Consider the following 21,436-nt stretch of genomic DNA (forward strand, 5'->3'; position numbering starts at 1 on the left):
TATATTTTATCTCTTATATCGTTTATTCATCTCTGAACGTTACTACGTCTATATATAATAGAGATCGCATCTAAACCCATTATTCACATCACACGACATATATATCTTATTCTGAGAAAAGAAAAACGTCCGTCCATTTCAATCAAAACCCCGTGAAAAATTGGCCGTTTCATTCTAGACGTGTGTGTGTACAAATTATATATAAATAAATCTTATACACTTATAGTCTCATAATCTTATGCGCAGTCGAGATATATATAATATAGAATAAACCGCCTAAAAATCTGTTTATTTTCATTTAGCATTTGTGTGCCTACTTCTGTAAGCATTATTATCTATATTACATGCGTCACACCTAATTTCCCATATTATTATCTAACTACGCGTTTATGAAAAGATAAAATTTTTACTTGCACATTGCACAAATATAAATTTTCTTCGAGATACCATATATTCCTATATATGGATATGAATGCAGAAATAGCATAAGTCTTTCTTTTCATGAAAAAAAGTATTTTTCTAGGGACGATATAATATAATAAGGCACTGAAATAGCTCTTACATATGCTTCTTGTATATATAAATACAAACGTATAGACGCGGTTTTGTGCGAATATAAGAAACCTTGTGTGTATATATAAACTCAGAAGAAAAGTTTATACAAGAATATGTAAAAGAGGTGACGCTAAATATTAATTTATCTTCTAGAACACACATAAGTACGACTTATGCATTTTCTGCAGTACGTGGGTGAATATACATTTTTATTAGTATCTATACTTTTATATTTTATTACGCGAAATATTGCTGCAAGTTTTGTTCACGTAAGTGAACTCTGTTGGTAGTATAGTTTTTCAGAAAAAATTCTGATGATTCACTAGAGAATTCACATTGGAAGTAATAAAATTATTATTATAGGATTGTTTTGCTATATATTGTGACCTTAATAAATAAGCAATCGTAAAACGATATCACACGTATCACGCGCACGCACAAATGGAAATAAAAAAAGGGTAAAGTATGCGTATGGTAACTCTTTATGTGTATAAAATCGTCATTCACATTAAAAATAAACACACTCTTTATTTGTAACTTCAATACGTAAATGTAAAAATAGAAGTGCGCGCGTTTACACAAGAAGTGTAAACTATTACACTATTACTATTATATTTAGGAAATTGAGACCGAGCGATTTTATTGTGCGCGTAGCTGTATAATATAATCGAACAAATAATAATAATTCATAGAAACTAAACTAGCAGCCACATTATTTTATGTATGATTAAAATATATCTTTATATTTATATATTACGATAAAAGATTGAATTAATGTTTCAATTTGTAAATATATATTTTGTATTTTTTATTTAAAACTTAATTCTTCTCTCTTCGATTACAGATTGTGTTCAGCGTAATGCGATGACTAAAGCATATCGCAATACAATATATTGCAAATATTCAGTTGTAAATAATACTGACTTTTAGACTAGAAGTAAATGAGTAACTTTAAATACTTTCAATTTTAAAAAGAAAATATACATATATATATACACATATATATCCTATACATATATGTATATATACATATAATTATATATATACAATATTATGTTGTTTTTTCTTTTTCTATCTTTCTTTTTCTGTATAATAACAGAAATAAACAATACATTCTAAATACATTCCAAACTTTCGATTATGTAATTATAAATTTATATATTATTTATATATATTATTTGTGTTGTTTGATAAAATTTTGTGAATATGTAAGTAACAAAAGAGATTAAATAACATCTTAAATATAAACATATCTTTTTGTCTATTTTTATAACGTATTAAAATTATTGACGTAATCGCTCTATTACTGATAGTCTCTTATCAGGCAACTTATGAATTTTGTCTATGTAAAAATATTTGGTGGATGCGATATAGTCATCGACAATTTTAAAAACTTATTTAACATATAATATAAAAACTTACTATATTATATAACGTAGTTTTTTAAATTTCGAAAAATTCAAAAATATGATATGCAGACTGAACAATTTCTTTACTTTGCTTTTCTTATTCTCCTATCAATAAATAATATAAAAAGATTTGTTGAGATATATATTTTATATACACGTACATAATATGTGTACGTACGTGTATATGTATCTAAATCTTTCACAAATTCTGAAAGACAATTTAAAATTATTTCTAGTAACATCCACAAATTGCTTCTTCAGCACATTTTTTTTTATTCACTTTTTAGTAAATTTATTCTAATTAGTCTCTCTTTACTTTGTTTCTCTCTATATGAAAAAAAAAAAAGATATTTACGTTAAGATCCCAAGAGATTTTTTGATGTTGGATGTTTCGGGCAACGAGATAGCCCACTTTCTCAATCCCGTTAACAAAACTGAACTTGTGACCAATATAGCGCCCCCCACGGAGTATCGGTTCGGTATTTCGTTAAAGAATAGCACCTGCCAGAAGAACGCGAAGACGATGTCCGTGGATCTCGCTATGGCCACCGGACCGGCTTGCTCCATCTGAAGCGCCAATGTCAATAAGATCTGACCCGCGAAACTGAACAAAGCAAGCGCAACTACCAAAAGTCTGTCTGTGCCACAGCGTGGCAAACACAAAGCGCCGATAGCCCACGATATAAGCGTAGTTTGTATCAGGGCAAACGAACCAAAGTTAGTCATTATAACGGAGAAATGGAGACCCTTTAACGCGCGTAGCAAGACATACGCGTTCGCTCCGAACAAAGTGGCCGAAAAAGCAGCCACGGCACCCCACAAATCCACGTGCTCCGACTTGTTGTGACCGTCTGAAAGAGATTCTACCATGTTGCCGAAAATCAGTGGCGGTCGCGTTATCAGTACCACGCCGATTAGCGTAAGACACACGGTGATAACGTTAAACAGACCGCAGGGCTCCTTCAGAAATATCCGCGCGAATATTGCTACAAACACAGGAACGGAGAATACAATAACGGAGGCATCAGCCAACGGCATATGTCTGAACGCATAGAAACTCAACATAAGACCGGTTGTGCCAATGAAACTCCTCAAAATAAGTATTAACCTACGCCCCTTCGGAAACGGGTGTTCGCCCTTGTAAATCACAATCGGTATTGCTGGCAGCAACACACCCACAAATCTAAATATCGCCATTTCCGTGGGATTTATCTCTACCAGACTCTTAACAATTACGCTACATAATGAGAAGAACAGGGACGATAGTGTGGCTAACAGCAGACCCAAATAAGGGCACGATTTACACAATAGAGACGATAATTTTCTCTTACGATTTGCCGTGTTATTCTCCACGTCGGCGTCAACTAACTGTTGCAATTCCACCTGCTCCGGCATATCTGCAAAAAAAAGAATAACATGTGTCAAAGAAACATGACACAAATCTAAAACAGAAAAATATGAACTTCAAAAGTCAAGTTCCAAGTAAACCATGAAAGAAACAGACACAAAGAGAGTAATACTTTTTCGAAAAACTAATTTGTGTGACCTTATTTTTATACAACCAATTCAAATTCTACATAATATAAATGTGAGAAAATTTTGCCACTTACTTGCAACACTCGTAACTCATTAAACAAGTTGTATGTAATCAAGAAATCGCATGACGTCGCCCAGACGGAAGACTGAGAACGATCGGCGATTTTCACGATTGATTTCCTGTATACTGTTGCACATTAGACCCGTGTGTGTGTGTTTTATATTTATAGCCGCTAATTGTTATATTTAGCGGTCGTCAAGTTCGTGCCATCGACAAGAGTCGATAATTACTGACAATTATCGCTTTGCGAATTTATTATTCTTATTTTAATGTACAACAACACACGTTTATGTTTCCATAAATGCATCTTCAAAATTACTGTCGCGCATACATACACTAATTGTGTCGAAAAAGTGACAGTAAAACTCAGCAACAAAGGCTCTCTCACCTCACCGTTTGTATACATGTGTTATGTCTTGTCTCCGTAGTTTGATCATTTTTGCGCCTTTAGATCATTGACGCAAAAAAATACATTCCTCTTGGATTTGGTTTACTTGCACTTCCTGCACTTGCACTTCTTTTTCTTTTTGACATGAAATACATATATATACATAGATACATATACGTGTATTTAATTTAAATTTTAAAAAAGTGCATAAGGTGTAATTGAAATGAACAGACTTTTGATTTGTTATTGCGCTCGCAGACCCAATCGATATGCTGCTTTTCCGTGAGAGCAAATCGCTGATTGGCTACCGCGTTGTTTCTTGTTACGCGTGACGCATTTTACACACAGACGCCATTAAGAAAATCAACCAATCACAGGCAAGCATTCATCTCAAATGTAAGCTAAGTTTAAAAGATTGATGGCCTATGATTGGTTGATATGCTTAATGCTTAATTAATAGCGTTTTTTTAAACGATACAGATTTAATCACATTGAAGCGATCGTTCGGTAATTCAATATAATTGGTTTATTTGCCAAATTATTAAACGCTTTAATTGAACCCGTACCGATCGAAAAACGGTATTATATGTCTCTTAAGCCTGTTCTACATTGATCGCAAGCGCAAACGCAAGGAACAGGTCTGGTAGAATCGACTAATCGTATTGATCAAATCGGCCAATTGACCAGCGTGATTGGTCAATTCTACGAGATCTATATCTTGCGTTTGCGCTTGCGGTCAATGTAGAACGGGCTTTAGCGCTCAAGATTCTTCGTATGTTTTCGGATTTACACGAAAGAATGGATATTGACGGCTTCTAAATTTGTTCAATGAGAGAATATCCCAGGAGCTCGAAAACTCGTCCGTTTGCGTGCATATATCCCCTACCAGAAAATTCTCTCACTTCACAGCCATTGGCTGTGTACCGCGCGCTATCCTCTTTTTGCTCGCTTTTCTTTTCCTGTGCGCAGACCGAGGATATTCTCTCATTGAACAGAATGTAATCGTGATAACAGCAAATCTTACATGAAGAGAAACTCTTGTTTCCGACGGGTTTGGTGTAAAGTTGCGTTCAAAGCGAGTCGGTCACGTGATGGCGTTTCGATCGCAGGCGGATTTCGTCCGGTCTCGCACCTTGTCACACATTACGGAGTGAAAAATAAAAATAAATAATCGAGCAGCGTAAAAAAACCAAGGTAATTGTTATTGTATGCATGCGTTACTCGCGTTTAGCAATTATACAAATAACTACGAGAGATGAGATATATCGGTCATGACTTTCTCGATAGATTTGTCCTACGATGTCTGTTGGTTCATTCCGCATTTGGAGCGGACCGATATAGACTCAAAAGATGAATACGCTAATTATCGTCGAATATCGAACGCGATTATTATTCAATCAACCGATGCAGAAATGTGTTTAAAACTTAATCACGCTTTATTCAATTCATCAAAGTGAAGTAGCTTAAATGATAATGGCCAATTAATCACTTTAGTTTATGCGCTCCAACAGTAAGTAGAGAGATGTGTACGTGTATGTACATTATGCCTAAAACCTGAACAACGCGATGACGCACTAGTATTTTAATGTGACTGGAAATTCATAGAGAGAGAGAGAGAGAGAGAGATGAATTGGAATAATCGCGGAAATAATATAAGGTATTGTTACATATATATTATCTGTTTTATTCACCAATTCTAACCAGCTTATACATTACGACTCTTACGGTATATAAGAAATATATATATATATATAATTGTATATATATATTTAAATGAGAGAATACAGCATAACACTACAGGAACGTATGTTTCTTCTTTTCAGTAAATTTATATATTTATATATTAAAAAAAAAAAACCTTGCGACACCGCGTTGGGATTTTTCTGCAAAACCTTTTCCCACCCTGGTAAATCGTTTATCAACGTTTACTCGCGTCCAAGTGCTTCGTTACGTAAATGCGTATTATTGTCTCTTCTATCCGTAAAAAGACATTATTGAAGAAAAAACCTAACAAGGGAATATCTGTACGTGCAGAGAGAGAAAGAAAAAAAAAAAACCCGCATGTATTTATTAAATATTGCTTTTAAAATCACTTAAAAAACCGATAAAAAATAAAAAAATAAAAAATCCTCACGTACCGTTATACATATAAAAATAGTATATAGAATATGTAATGACACAACCAGCGATTACAATCTCACATTCGTATCTCACATTTGTATTTAGCCGCGCACGTAACGGACTGAAATAACGTAAGTATTACGCTTGACAGACGCGACTGACAAGTTGTATAATTAATCAGATGTGGAGTCGATATATATGTATATATACTTCTATAAAACGACTTTTCCGTGTGTAAATACACTTCTCTCAACGAGAAAAACGCTATACGTGACTTATTTGTGTATCGCCGCTCTCACCATTTTTTTTTTTTTTTTTGGTTCTCGTGCGCAGCATCCGACAGTTAAAAAGAGCGCGAGATAAGCAAGATATTTATTTCTGTATGTGCGGAAAACACGCATGCACCTAATTATGAATTACCTCTCTGCAATCTTGATTTTACTATTTCATAAAAGGAGCTCTAGCCTGTGAAGAGGAAGAAAGATACACAGATGTACATGATGAAAATATAACACGCGTATATACATATATATAAATATATATATATATGTGTGTGTATGTGTATGTGTGTACATACATATATATATCCTTTTAAGTTACATTTCAAAGTTTAAAATTCTTTTGAAATATAAAGACGCAATTAAACTTTAAACTCTGTTGATTGCCGTTTGACTTAGTGTAGGAATTTTAAATCAATTAGAAGTTTTTATACAAAATTAATTAAATCGTTTAACGATATAGAGCATCAGAATAAAAAAAAAAAAAAATAAATCTCGCAGTTAAAACAGAGAGCGTAAATTATTTTACACAATTAAAATCTATTAAAGATTTCCCGTTCATATTTGTATCCGTGTATCTTTCCGCGTGTATACTCTATATATATATATATCTCGGCTTTTACATTTTTCCCAGCGACATTTTTCCGGAGAGAGACGCATCAGGTAAACGTTGTAAACAATCGTTCGATCGAGAAGTGAGATAGGAAACAACAACAAAAACACAACTATATATATGTTACAAAATATATGTTCCCAAATCGCTTGTTTTTTTCGGACAACGTGCGCTAACTTTTTAAGCAGTCAACGTCTCCGTGTTCTTCGGGATCTCGTTGTTGAACTCCTCGATCGTCTCGGCGCTCTCTGTCGTTTCCGATTTCGTCGTTATCGACTCGACGTCGCCGCCGCCGCCGCCGATCGACATGGTGTCGTTCTGCGGCTTCACGTCGATAATGCGAATGCGGAATGCGGCGCCGCCGTTCTCGTCGCCCGATGTGTACGTCGTCTCGTTGATGGTCACCACGTGTCCGTTAATGATCTGCAATCAGACGAATTTTACGCGCGACTCAAATCGGCAATCAAGATAATCGGAAAAATAATCGTACGTTTATTCGATTTCAAAGAACAAATTATCCGATCTTCAAATATATGTGTTAGAAAAACTCGACTCGAGGCAAACGAATCGATTTACGATATAAATATTTGGTCACTTTTTTTTTTTTTTTTTTAACGTCAAACAATTTAATTCGTTCTGTAACGATACGCTCACAGATTGTATAATATATGCACACGCATGAAAGAGCTCGACAGGCGTGCAAATGGATTGCTTAAACGTTTTACAGCTGCGTAACCGACAAACGCGTCATCAAAATTAATTAAGCTCTATTATTTAAGAACTTGCAACCGCTGCGTGAGTTCGCTCACGCTCGACACATGACGCCGCGCACGATACAATGCACCGGTTTACTCTGTTAACAAGGAGATATAACGCCTCGTGAATTATGCGAACCCGCTCTATTTAGTGAACTTTCTACGCGTCGTGAAAGCGCGAAGAAAGTTTTCGATATTTTCCCGCGGAAAACGTCGAATCACGTTTTTTAATCTTACTTACGTCTTCTTCTTCGCCTATCGTTGTATAACCGTTTTTATTTCGCGTTTATGTTATTTTTATTAAAATCCCGAAAAAAAAAAAACTGTTATGAGTTTTACGTAAAAAAGAAAGACTTAAAACAATAATCTAAGAAAATTCAATGCTCTTTGCGCACACAGACAAAAGCATTTTGTAAATTAACGCGGAAGGATAAAAAAAAAAAAAAAAGTTTCCTCTGACACGTGTGGATAGTCTCGGAAAAGACCAATCTCCTTCCTCTCTCGCTTCGCCTCGTGCGAATATTCTCGCAAAACGACGGTCGCTTTTGCATATGCAGAACGCGGTGTCCGAGAAAAGGGAGTCCGCGAAGCTCTCGCGAGGCGCGACGAACTTTTCGGCGACGCGGGTAGTAGTTATCCGCTTCCGTTGCTCGCGCTTTGTGTGTGCGGCAAGTCGCATTAAGCGCGCTAAGCGACTTACATATCAGAGAGCGATGGCGTCGCGCAGATTCCGAGCGTGTAACAATACGGCAACGGGAAATGCAGTAATCCGATCACACATATACACACACACACACACACATACACACACGTACACGTACACGTACACGTACAACATCGCGCGCCATCGCAGCGCACTTGGCGTTGCCGGTTGCCCATTGTTAAGACTGTCCCGTGCCGTCCTCCGCGTCCGTCCCGTCGTCGTGTTCCACACCATCCACCCATATAAGTGTATATACACGTGTATACTTGGATCGCCGACGATGCATTATCCTCGCGACGCGTCCGGCGCGACGCTGCGCTTCCTCGCGTGTCGTCGGGAATTATTTTAACGTTGCACTAAGCCTCGGCACTTCAGCGCGGCGCGATCGAATAAAACTTTACACGTAAATTCAATGCTCCTTTGTCGTTAATTTGTCGCTGTCTAGCCACTTCGGAAGAAGCCTGCTACTATCTTTATAAACTTAAAAGTCGGCACAGAATTTGTTCGATTCGCGGTTCTATTTTCCGAATGCGTTGAAGCTGGCTGAGCCAGCTTGTTATTTTCTTTGCATACACACACACACACACACACACACAATCTCTCTTTTGCGACCGGTGTCATCAATTAATTCCCTCGCTTTTGACGGCTCGAAATCTGGCGCTTTAGAACACAACGGGAGGGACGAGGAGAGAGCGGGTCGAGCGACGCGATAATTTCACCGATTAACTTAGACGCCCGAGAATTTGGAAAACCATGCACAAGAAATTGATTCCGAAAATCACATCTACGAATTCGGATTTACTCACCTTAGTGGTGGAAGTTGTGTTTGCGCCTTCAGGAATCTTAATGTCTGTGACGTCGGGCATGTTCCAGAAATAATTCAGCAGGTTTTGTCTGAGTTTGTTCATAGTCTCTGAAAAGAGAATAATAAAAGGTAAAAATGAAAAAGAGAGATCTCTGTCTCCCGCGACTGTATAATGCATGATGACACACGTTTTTCTCATCTGTGTGTAATGCCGGTGTGAATTATGTTTTCATGTAATTTTTAAATTGTCCCGCTTGATTTTATCTGTAAACGTCAGCGACAAACGATCCGATAAAGTGCGCTTGATAATGCACAAATTTAAATCCTCTGACGACTGTTTAAATAAAAACCAAAAAAAAAAAAAAAATATTTGTCAAGTGTTTGGAGATGACGTGCTTATTAGGAGCGCACCCGTTTGTGGACAACAAAATTGGATTTCAACAAATGAAGCGTATACGAGTTTGCATTCGGAGTCTGCGCGCGAGTGTGATGATTTATAATATTTATATTGAAGAAAAAAAAGATTGGAGAAATTAAGTTTGCGTCAAACGGTCTCGCGTCAATTCAATTATCTATCGGTCGATACACACATGTACGTATATATAACCGTCTCACAGAACAAAATTATACGTTCCGGTAATTAATCATATATCTTAGTCGAGTTTTTACTTTACCGATATGAAATTTGTGTCAACTATAACAAAAGAGTGGAAAAAAAAAATATATATATATATATATATATCTTCTTTTCGCGACACATTATATTCAATAATTAATGTTCTCAAATTTGCAAGAAACAACGGCTTATGTCGCACGAGTTGTCTCGCGCGAATTTCAACTGGTACTTGTGTTTACTCGACAGGCGTTTCAAGTTCCTTGATAAGTTCTTTACACTTTTGCCTCACGTTAAAGATCACATTACATGCAGCTGTGCACAAGATCGGCGCGCGTAGTATTGATGCGGCACGAAGTGCTACACTCCCCCGATTGCCAGGGACTTTCGTACTGTGTATTTCGCGTCGTACAATTTAGCGACTGTTCCGCCGTTGTTTCCGCCTAGTTACCGTTTCGTTTCATTTTAACGACCCAATAGCGCTTTATTGCGATTCGGCGTGAATCAGGTCGCGGCGCACACAAGTATTCGCGAGATAGCGAGAGTGAGGAAGGGAGAAAGAGAGAGAGAGAGACAGAGAGAGAGAGAACCGCGACAGTCAAGAGTCGAACGACGCATCAAACAACAAATGAGGATAGTAATGCGCTCGTGTGTCTCTCTTTTCAGATCTCGCGAAAAGAACCGCGTTCACGTCGCAAGAGAATCGCATTCCGAGAGTAAGCGCAACGAACGTAATAAACAGGGACCATTTACTCGGCCGCGCGTTTGCGCTGCGATCTAAAATTGTTTCTTTAAACGATTCAAGCGACTGCATTGATTGATACTCTCATTTGAACGGCGGCGGAAAATTTTGCGTTTTTTCTCTCTCTCCCTCTCTCTCTCTCTCTCTTTCTCTGTGTGTGTAAAAAAATTTCTTACCAGAAAAAGCAATGTGTAAATAATCACAATCGATTCTATCGATTGTTTTTCCTCTTCTCTCTGTCACGTGACTTTAATTTCATCACGTTTTTAAAGACACGTGACAGGGAGAAGTGGAAAAACAACAAGTGACTTTAGTTTTTAGTCACGTTTTTAATGATACGTGACTAAAATACAGTCACGTGACTTTAATCACACGTGTTATTTTTCCACTCTTCCCTCTCACTATTATTATTTTTTTTTTATTTTGATTTTCATGAGTTATTTTATCACATCTCTCTAATGTGTATTATATGATTTGTAAGTACGTACATACTGGCTGTCATCGCGGTGAAATTGCGTTCACTGATACTACACGTGAAAATAAAAACAATAATGTGCGCGTAGCACGCATCTGTGTGTTGCGCTAGTATTATTAAATTTTCTACACACATCTAATAATGAATTCTTCGCAATTTTCTTTTCCTCTCTTTTCAAACGAAAGCGTCGCGACTGTTTCTTTCGAATCAATTTTTTTTTCTTTCTATATAATGTAAATTTTTTTTGAATAAATGTTTATGTATATATACAAGATTATTTATATCTCTTATATATGTCCGCCAACTCGCATGTCGTTATGCAATTCCCGCGGTTCGCCGATAAGACGACGTAGTCGTTATAAATAAAATGGTGCTTGATCTCGCGCGACCTAGTACTTCGTAAAATGTAATGATAATTTATGATGTCGCGATCGGATGGGCCGTGTGTATATATATGTACATATATATATATGTATATATATATACATTATAGAGAGAGAGAGAGAGAAAAAGAGTTGGGGGAGAGGACGTCGATCGTGTCGATAAATTTTGCATATTTTATTACGCTTACAATGCGGTTGCCGGAGTAAAATAGTCGACTGTATCGGCCGATTATTGCTATGTGGAATCTCAATGAGGACGCGCCCGGTCAGCGTATTATTCGACGAGGTAGCTTCGTTTGCATATAGAAAAATGTGCAATACGCGAGAAATGAGCGAGGACGAGGCGGGGGGAAGGAAGGGAGGGAGAAAACAGCTATTGGATATGCCGCTGAAATTGGCGCGTTACCGGTCTCCTCTTCACAAGCGATAATTTTAATTAGCTGACAAAACGACCGGTTATTGTTAAAAACGGCCCGTTCATAAACGTTTATTTTGAAATTCGGCGCGTCGAATATGCGGAGCGAGAGCGTGGCGTGCGCGCGCGATTTATCGAGCGCGCCAGAAATCGACGGGAAGAAAATTACGATATATCGATTTCAAGAGTGGCTCGCTCTCTCGCAGAGCAACAAGTACACGCAGTTTTGTTGCACGAAATCTGGGGAATGTTATGTAATTTAGGATAAAAACATTTAAAAATGTAAATTCCGCGCTCTCGATTTACGAATACGAGAGAGTGAGAAAGAAAGAGAAAAAGAGAGAGAGAAAGAGAGAGTTAAAAGGCGGATTTAACTTTATGTTCATTTAATAACGATGTAAAATGAAGGCATTGAATTTAAATCCGCGCGTTTGCCAATTTTTGCAAAAACGAAATCGCCGCGGGTCGTTAACCGCCGTAATATGTCAATATAGAGAATAAAATCTCATAATGCCAATTATGATGATTTATGTGTCGCATGCGCGCGCGTGTCGAGAGTTATGTAATTTGGCTAATTTGATTTGTAATTTATTTTCGACGTCTTCTATTTATCCGCCATTTATCTTCTAATTATATTCAAGGAAATATAGTAATAATATTTTTTTATTAATGAATTCCGTGTGAAACCGGAGTAATAACTTGCCACCTTGCGACGTAACGGTACGTAGCGTAAGTGGGCGAAGTTCTCTAGAAACTCGTCACCGAAATGCCGTCGCGAGTTTCGACAGAAGGCCGACTGGTTTTCGAAACTGGATGATGATAGATTTTCGCATATGTTTAACACGAATAAGTATAGAACATTCCACGCGATTACATTTCGATGTGACAAAATATTTTAATTAAATGTTGACGCGTGTGTCGCAATTCGCGAGATCTCGGAATTATTCGTTTATCATTGGGTTCAAGGATAAATAAAGAATTTGCAAACACGAGCATAAAAAATTCATCAAAATAAATTCCTTCCCTTTTCAATAAATTTAATAAAACTATTGTCAAAAATGCTATCTCCAAAAAAACTCGCGCCAAAAAAAGTTTTATATTTGATGAGTATCGACGTTAACGGCGATGCGGCTCGAAGTTTTTAGCGGAAGTTCGAAAACGCAAAATCGGTCAACCATTGCCGGTCGATATTAAATTTCGCGTCGCTAAAATAATAAACAGCTCGTGAAATAATCGGGAAATTGGCATCCGTAGGCGCTCGCAGTAACTTCCGGTCTCGCGGGCCCATTTCCAGTCCGTCGGCCTCTCACGGCACGGATTTGAATAACGATTCATCGAGTCGCGCAATCAACGATTACTGTAAATTGCCGTCCCATTCGTGCTGCTTCCAGCCATCGAGTTACGTATTATATTGCTGACAGTTCGAAAAGGAAGAAAGATTTTGTGTGTGTGTATGTGTGTGTGTTGGTGTGTGTTTTGGTCGATTACCTTCTCTCTGTGTCCCTCTTTTTCTCTTTCTATCTCTTTTAATCTCGTACTTTTGGCAACACGCCCCTCACGATCGGGGCGACGCCATTAAAATCCTCTCAATGGTGAAAGTGATCTGATAAACTTTGCGTTCTCGTGTGTCGAGACCTTGAAGCAACGCGCGATCTCTCGCTACGACCTTTACAAACAATCAATATTTCGTTACTTTCCAATCTGCGTATTGTACGACAGCGTCAGGTTTTCCCTCGAAACGCGAGATAATTCTGTACGCAGAGTTTCGCGCTTACGATTTATTTATATACATATAATTTTCTTGTCATTCACAAGGAGAACAAATTGCGCTCGAATTTTTTGACCTTTCGATTCTAGCGTATCTCCATAAGCGGCAAGTGGCCTCGTCACAGTCGAATCCACTCTCGCTTCGGTCGATCGAGCAAAGCAATATAATCAAAGCCATGACGACGTTGCGGGGGGGGACTTGAGCGTGTCGCGACTTGCAAATAGGCATACTACTGAAACTACTCGTTGCGCACCGCATTCTGCACGAGCGCCCCGTGGAATTTGATATGTGAGACACACGTAAGAGATCGCATGCACGCGCCACGTTCGCAAATTTATCTTCTCTAGCTCGTCCACGAGGAGAGCCTTTGTGATTTGCGAGTCTCGCTCGAGAGTCTATTTTCAACGACGAAACCTCCCGCGTTGAGCGAAACAGCAGTTTTTTAATTTTACATATTTTTTGTTTTTTTTTTTTGTTTTTTTGTTTTGGTTAGTTTCGGTTTATCAAAATTACAACATTTTACATTTGTAGTGCACTCGAAAGAAACTCGACAAAATTCAACCGAACAAATTCAACATCGACGTGCTCGCATGATACACCGAAAATAATTAAAAATCGTGAAATACGTTACGTGAGGCTTCACCTCTAATAAATTCCAACGATAAATTACATCCCGCAGGATTATCGCCAAATTTATCTATCAATTTATCAATTCATTAATTTATTAATTTGCCATGTACGCGCGCGCGGTTGCGGCGTGTATATGTACCGATGTGTGTGCGTGTGTGTGCGTTACGCGCGCATCTATTGCCGCTATCTCTCGCAAAATATCCCGGCGGCACGAGAGAATGGCTCTTTGAAAATAGCAGAGGTCGCGAGTAGTCGCGCCAATTAATTCTCTTGCGCGACCTGTTAATTTTCCCTGAAAAATTTAATTTTCGGCCGCGCTTTAATCACGCCGCGCGCTGCAATATCAAGCGAAATTTCAGAGTGGCGAGATAGAGAAGAGGACTTTTTCTTTCTATCCAAAAGGCCGGACCGTCGCACAAAGGGACGATCGGCCGCGCTCAGAGAACACTTCGAATGACATTATCTCTTGCCGAGCCATTCCCAATACTCACTTCGATATTTTATTTATATCGCGTATTCTTATTTGCTCTTATATATGTATATCACACGGAATGTCTCTTTTTACAAAAAAAAAAAAAAAAAAAAAAAAAAAAAAAAAAAAAAAAAAAAAAAAAATAACGACAAAACAGAAGAATATCCGCAGCGCAATTTATAGTTTTTTCTATTTTGGTCTGCTGTTGACGCAAATGCGGGCTCTCGCGTATAGCGATCGTGTACACACGGCGATCTCTCTTTCTCTCTCTCTCTCTCTCTCACTCTCTTTCTCTCACTCTCTTTCTCTCTTTTTTTCTCCGTTCGCGTTACTTCATCTCCCGTCGCGAGATTATTGTTGGCATTAACGTCGCCGACCTTTACCCGCTGCGCTACTTCGAAAGGCCATTGAATCAACACACGGGCAGTGTTCCTCGTCGTCGGATTTTTTATTCTTTGTTGTGAGCGACACGCGTAGCTTTTCACCGGTGTGCACGCCGGATGTCGGAATCACCTTGTTACGAATTCCACGCGATAACACCGTTAATCAAGCCGATCGATCGGACCACCCTTTCTTCGTCGTCGTCGTCGTCGTCGTTGCGCGCGTGTTTTTTTACCGTCTCGCACGCAAGAAAAAAGCTGTGTGCATGCACGCCGATATTTGTCACCGACGACACGCGCGCCGAATTCCGCGACCTGATAATGCACAAGAATCACGATACGACCGGGTGATGGATGGTCAGAAGAGATTCGGAAAACCCGTACGATTCTAAATCTTGTCCGCCACAGATGACGATGTATGTTATCTCAATACAATGTTCTATCTTCGATATACGAATCCGATACACACAATATTGTATGTTATTGTCTCTCGATCCGATTCCGAAAATCACCAAGCGATAGTCACGTTTCACACGTATACGCACACCCATACACACACACATTATATCATATATATATATATATATATATATATAGGTATATATATTTTATACAATATACGGACATAAATACGGATTTCAAAGAGGATGAATATAAACGAAAGAAAATTCGGCCGGGGAGTTACGCGCGCGCGTATCTCGTATTTTAATTCCAAATTAATACGATTTCTCGTGTGCGCGTTATATCGAGTTTCATAAATTTTTATCCAGGTACGTCGTGCGTTCCGGATTGATTAATATTTTGAATGTCGGCGGGCGCTCCGAATTTTCGACGCTCCGTCGAAAACAAACCGTCATTCGTATCAATATTACACACCTATCAGCATTATGTATTGTATCTGTTATATAGATATATATATATATATATATCGTATTATATCGTATACGCGAAAATGGAAATTTTTAAAGTTTTATTACACGAGAGATATCTCTCCCCCGAGCGAGATCTGTAACTTTTTCGCAACGCGTCGCTAATCACAACCCGGGTCTAATTGGAACGATATTTTCTGGTAATTGCTTTCATTAGGATGCCGCCGCTGCTGCTGTTACCGCCGCAACTATATACCTGTTATTCTTTCTCGTCGGCTAATTCTATAATTATATCGGTTAACGGTGCGATAGATGTAACCGTGTGCCCCGGTTTATAGTTACCTCCCTCCTCCCCCCTCCGAGATACTCCGGCGGGATAAGAAAACGTGGCACTTATGTACGCGTTAAGGAAATTGCGTTCGAGTAGCCGTAATTTTCTCGCAGAAAATCGCCGCGCGAAATTTCTCAGGCCTCGCGCGCGCGTCACACATGTAAACTTTCGCGTTCATTCGAAAGCACATTCGGCGCATTGTTTGAACTTTATAAATATTTATGAAACTCGCGTCGCAAAATGCGTGAAAATATTTAACGAGAATTTCATTAAATAGTAGGTTGGCAAAAAAAAGGCACAAAAATATACATCGCGCACCAAACACACGACTTTTTTTGACGTTGTTTTGTTTGCGCGGGTAACTCGTCGGCAGCTCGACTCGATCGCGTGCGCGCGCGCGCGTTTCAAGATAAACAAATTTTCCAAATGCACACTCGATACGTAATGGTACAGACGATTGCAAGAGAGAGAGAGAGAGAGAGAAACTGCGGAATTTGGACCGTGAATTTTTACGGCGCGTGACTGCCGAAATGTCAAGGCGTCATGTCGTCGGAATAAAATTTTCTATTGGTCCTATTTTGTGTTTACTCTTCCGGAAGAGGAAACAAAATAAACCTTTAATGTTGCGCAGTTTTTTTCCTCTCTTTTTAACCCGTGACCTCAACCCGGAAAACTTTATTCGATTCTATCTTATCGTCCTCTCCGCACCGACACAAATATTCACATCCCCTCGCGCTCTAAAAACTTTTCAAACATTTCAACCGAAAACCGTTTAATTCCGCTTCTCCGACTATTATTTCGTTCTTCAAGTCGCAATTTAAATGTTATACATTTCGCGCGCGACAAAACAAATACAGGTATGTACATACCGCGGCGTGTGCTTTTAATTTTTATAACTCGCTCGTAAATTCGACGACGTAGTAAATTTCCGGCGAAAGTCTCGTTAACGCGCGCGCACGTTCCGATCACGTTATAACGTTCCGAGATCCGCGTACGTGGATTCTCTTAAATGCGATCATTTATCGATGATGGCCAAATAGCGATACATTGTGTCGGGCAGATCGGAAGGGCCTACGGGCACGAATGGTTTCCAGAGTCTCGAATTGTTGCACACAACACCGCGCAGAGCGACGGGCGTGTGTTGCTGGCACGCGGTCAACACACGCACAAGCGAGTCATTATCCCCGAGATATTATTGTTCGGGTGTAAGTGCAATACACACATGCGTATCGAGCACATGACCGGCGTGCGTATCTCGCGGTCGAACTGGCTTACAGGAGATTGTGGATCATCCTGGGGCGCGTAGAAGAGCGGAAGTTGTCTTCCGTAAAGCTGCGCGATATAATCCCCAGAATACACACATGACGCAGCAACACGGATTCTCTATCGGTTATAAAGCGGGTATTTGATGCCGCGATTATTATTGTTTACGACGGGAACGGGAATACTCGCGCGCGCGCGCGCGTCCTTTTGCCGATGAAAAAAACATTTTTCCATATTGTTTTATTAATTATTTAATTCATTGCTTGTTATTTTGTTTGTTTTGTTTGTTTTTTTTTGTTTTTTTTTTCATTCACAAGCGACTTATTCTCCGCAAAGTTGTGCTTGTCCATATCGCGCATGAAGTGCGCTCGTGTGTTTTTTTTACATTACATGTTCGTGCATTTATTTATACACATAATTTTTTTTCACGCACAATAGACTTTTATAGAGAATTGTTTGATGTAGAAACAAATGCCGGTTTACGCTTTTACATGTCGAACGCCGCGCGTTTACACTGCTAACTCACTGAGAGCGAAAAAACGACATTCGAACAATGCAACAAACATTCACAAGCTTTTTTTATTACATTGCGAAAAGTTATTTGAGCGCGTGGCGAAACATAATAGAGAACTGCTGGAAATTAAAATATCAGACGTGCGGGAAGGTCGATCGAATTTTGAGCGGTACCTGTCGAAGTTTTGATTGGACTCGCGAATTCGGTTCGCGAACGATGCGCGTCTGACCGTGGGCGAACTCTCGCCCACGTGATGTAGGGCGAGGAAGAGGCGAATGATAGAGAGAACGTGATAATTGGTACACCATAAACAATACCGTAACCCGGTCCCTGTGCGTGTGTGTCTGACGGAAGTTACGCTCAGACAGACCGCATGTAAACGGAACACCGGGACTGACGATGCAATCGCGTATGATGCGCGCGTTGTGTATTTCCGCGCGCAATGCGTGCGCGCGATATTTGCGCACGCCTCTATGATCCGCCACCTGTCAGAGACCAACATTCGCCGCGGCACCGCCGTATATACGTATGTACATCGTGTACGTGTTTGCGGATTTGGCGAAATTGCCGAAACGCGCATGGGCGCTAATGAAAATAACGGCTTGCATTTAACGCCTGCATTTAGCGTACGATTTGACGGCCGTTACGTTACTCCACAGGCCACACACGATTTTCATTTTTTATTTTCGCGCTCGCGTTCGGCGTGAAAAAAAAAAGTGGCGTTCCGATTTCTCATTTGGCATTTTGGTATTCAAATGCTATTTTCATATCGGAAAGAATAAAATTAATACTCGCGCAGGTGGTCACATTTCGCACAAAGCGCGTGCGGTGAAAATGTGAACGAAATTATGTGCGTGTGTGTTGGAAGAAAAAGAGGAAAAAAAGTGTTAATGTTATAACGAAGTAACATGAGATTTGTTCTTTTTTGCTGCAGCATTACTTCTTTTCTGCTTTGTTTTTTTCTCTTATTTCTCTTATCCTGAATATGTATATATAAAATATATATGATATATAAAATACGTATATATACTTATTCGATTTTAATTTTAGAAAATGCATTACCGTGAGAGTCAGCAATACGGCTAAAGAGAACAGAACTGTATTGGAAAATAGGACGCTATATTACGATAATCGGAAATATATAGCTGTGTCAATACAATATATTACTACGCACCAGCAAAGAAACTCGGCATCGCAAACTCGAAGTTCATATCCTCGAAGTCATCATCATCCTCGAGAGAATCGCGTCGCGCACCTGCAACAACAATAAAAAAGATCATTATAAAAACAGTCATTTTTCGCATTATTTTTACAATCAACGTTCTTGTAAACTAAATATCTAGAAATAGCTATTTCACATCCAAACTAATTTCGTGCTCTAATACATATTTGATACTTTTCTCAAATAAACAATTTCGTTTTGCAAACCTCAATTTGTAAACATCGTCCTATTTACAATCGAGACATAAAATGCTTTTAATATCGTTTCTATTTCAAACTCATCAAAATTACATTAACGTCTAGAAGTTTCCAAATGTTCGATCAACAGTATTTTAAACACAATAATAGGACAAAACATTTTGTGTGTTATCATATTATCGTATTAATTACCAAAGTAATTTATCCGGTTAAAACCACACCCTATTTTCTATTCTGTGCTTCATGTGGTGCGGGGTCTTTTATATAAATTTATAATCGAATATAGGCGCAAATTAATTTCGCAGTTTATTTTAGAATGTGGAATTTAAAACCGCCTTCACGTGTTTGTTCGTTGCGCGCGGCAACGATGTGGACGCGGAAAAGTCATAATCGCCCGGGCAATTAGGCGCGGAATAACCATTAATTACCTCATACATCATCCAATCCAGATAGCGGCGTTGTACGTGAAGGATTTCCAACGAATATTACCGGACGACGGGTCGAAACCACACATCTCGCCGTAAACATTTCGCGTGCGAATTTTTCCGCGCATTTTGTCGACTCGTACCCGGGCGTTACGTCTGACAATCTCGCGGATTTTCGCGCCGTTGTTTTTTTTTGTTGCTGCGCACCGCCTGCTTTTTTAGAACACAAAAATTCCGTAACTGTAATAAACTCTGCGATATATAAGCTCAGTGAAAAAAAAAAAAAGAACTTACATAGTTTCGAACATCGGCGAAGAGGTAAAAAGTTCGTAGTCGTGTAACACCGGGAGTTTAAAAAAAATTCGATAAAAAACGCACGTTAAAGAATCAAGCGCGGGAAGTCGGAGTGAGGGCGAAAGTGACACGAGACGCGACGTCGTCGGCTTGAACGAGAAATCGCGAAGAGCACGTCGAATAACCGCTCTCCGGGACAAATCGCTGGCTGCGATCGCGTTTCCACCGATTATCCAATTCGGTCGTCGTCAATTCACATTGACACGCGGTGCGGCGTAGGTGTCAATTTCAGTCAATCTATTCTCCTGCAGCCGCGCACGCAAGAAACGCGCAGTGACGCATTCGGACTTCTCCCCTCTCTTTACCCACTCCGTCCCCAGCCTGAGAAAATTCGCGAAGCTGACGAGCCGGAAAACGCAGGGCGAGCGAGATTGATAGACGAGACGTAGCACTTTGACGAATCACGAAGAAGGTACTCCACGTCCTTCCCCTTCTTCCGTCCTCTCTCTCTCTTTTGCGGAGAAATCGATTTCCTCTCGGACGTGATATTAATTCCCATGGAAAAACGGATACGCGTCACGAATAGAACTGTTAATTTCGCGAGATTGATAAAACGTTCCCCGTGTGTATATATATATACATATATATATATATATATATATATATATGTATATATATACATATATGTATATATATATATACACACCTATATATGTGTATCGATTGTAAAAGCGCAAATTTTCATCGCGCGTAAGGGATTAATAATACGTTGCGAATTTATGCGCACGCGATGCATTACCACGTTGATAAATAGTGACGATTAATTATTTACGTTGCAATTCACCGTCGCGCAAAACGCGCGCGCGCCCGCGCGCGAGAGAGCCAGTGTCTATCACGTCGGTCGCGCTTTAATACTTCACCGATATTGTTGATTATTGCGACGTGGCTATTTTTACGCTGTAATTGAACCAAGGTACGCTTTTACACGGAAATTTAATCTACTGCCTCTGCAATTTTTTGTTCGCGTTTATATGTATATATACATATACATACATAACAACATACATGAACACATACACACACATACATAATTTGTGTTCAATAGTCGGTTGCTTCTGCGGTTTAACACGCGTAATACGCAATATATTAACGCACATGCGATAAAGGTATTTCTAATAACAATGTAAAATATATTATCACATATAATGAAAAAATATTT

General features: G+C 39.1%; 2 protein-coding genes and 1 long non-coding RNA gene across 3 annotated transcripts in view; 1 reads left to right on the forward strand and 2 right to left on the reverse strand.

Annotated features, from left to right (window-relative positions):
- Positions 1–1,701: 1,701 nt before the first annotated feature.
- LOC109856680 (solute carrier family 35 member G1) lies at positions 1,702–3,998 on the reverse strand. The gene is made up of 2 exons (XM_020432222.1): positions 3,575–3,998; positions 1,702–3,361 (listed from the first exon to the last, which is right to left on the reverse strand). Exon 2 carries the CDS (start codon positions 3,357–3,359, stop codon positions 2,316–2,318), a length of 1,044 nt encoding a protein of 347 aa, XP_020287811.1. The 5' UTR covers positions 3,360–3,361; positions 3,575–3,998; the 3' UTR covers positions 1,702–2,315.
- A 703-nt stretch (positions 3,999–4,701) lies between these two features.
- LOC109856655 lies at positions 4,702–6,005 on the forward strand. Its single transcript, XR_002250407.1, has 2 exons — positions 4,702–5,143; positions 5,237–6,005. It is a non-coding gene; the product is annotated as an uncharacterized LOC109856655 (long non-coding RNA).
- A 353-nt stretch (positions 6,006–6,358) lies between these two features.
- The window catches only part of LOC109856654 (icarapin-like), a 32,635-nt gene continuing 17,557 nt past the window's right edge, over positions 6,359–21,436 (reverse strand). Inside the window, exons 2-4 of the mRNA XM_020432177.1 lie at positions 19,254–19,334; positions 9,226–9,332; positions 6,359–7,384 (exon numbers count right to left, since the gene is read on the reverse strand). Of these exons, the coding sequence (XP_020287766.1) occupies positions 7,142–7,384; positions 9,226–9,332; positions 19,254–19,334 (431 nt within the window). The 3' untranslated portion in view covers positions 6,359–7,141. The remainder of the gene's footprint in view (positions 7,385–9,225; positions 9,333–19,253; positions 19,335–21,436) is intronic.

This window comes from Pseudomyrmex gracilis, unplaced genomic scaffold, assembly GCF_002006095.1.
Source record: "Pseudomyrmex gracilis isolate BER0280 unplaced genomic scaffold, ASM200609v1 scaffold_130, whole genome shotgun sequence".
In the NCBI taxonomy this organism is placed as follows: domain Eukaryota; kingdom Metazoa; phylum Arthropoda; class Insecta; order Hymenoptera; family Formicidae; genus Pseudomyrmex; species Pseudomyrmex gracilis.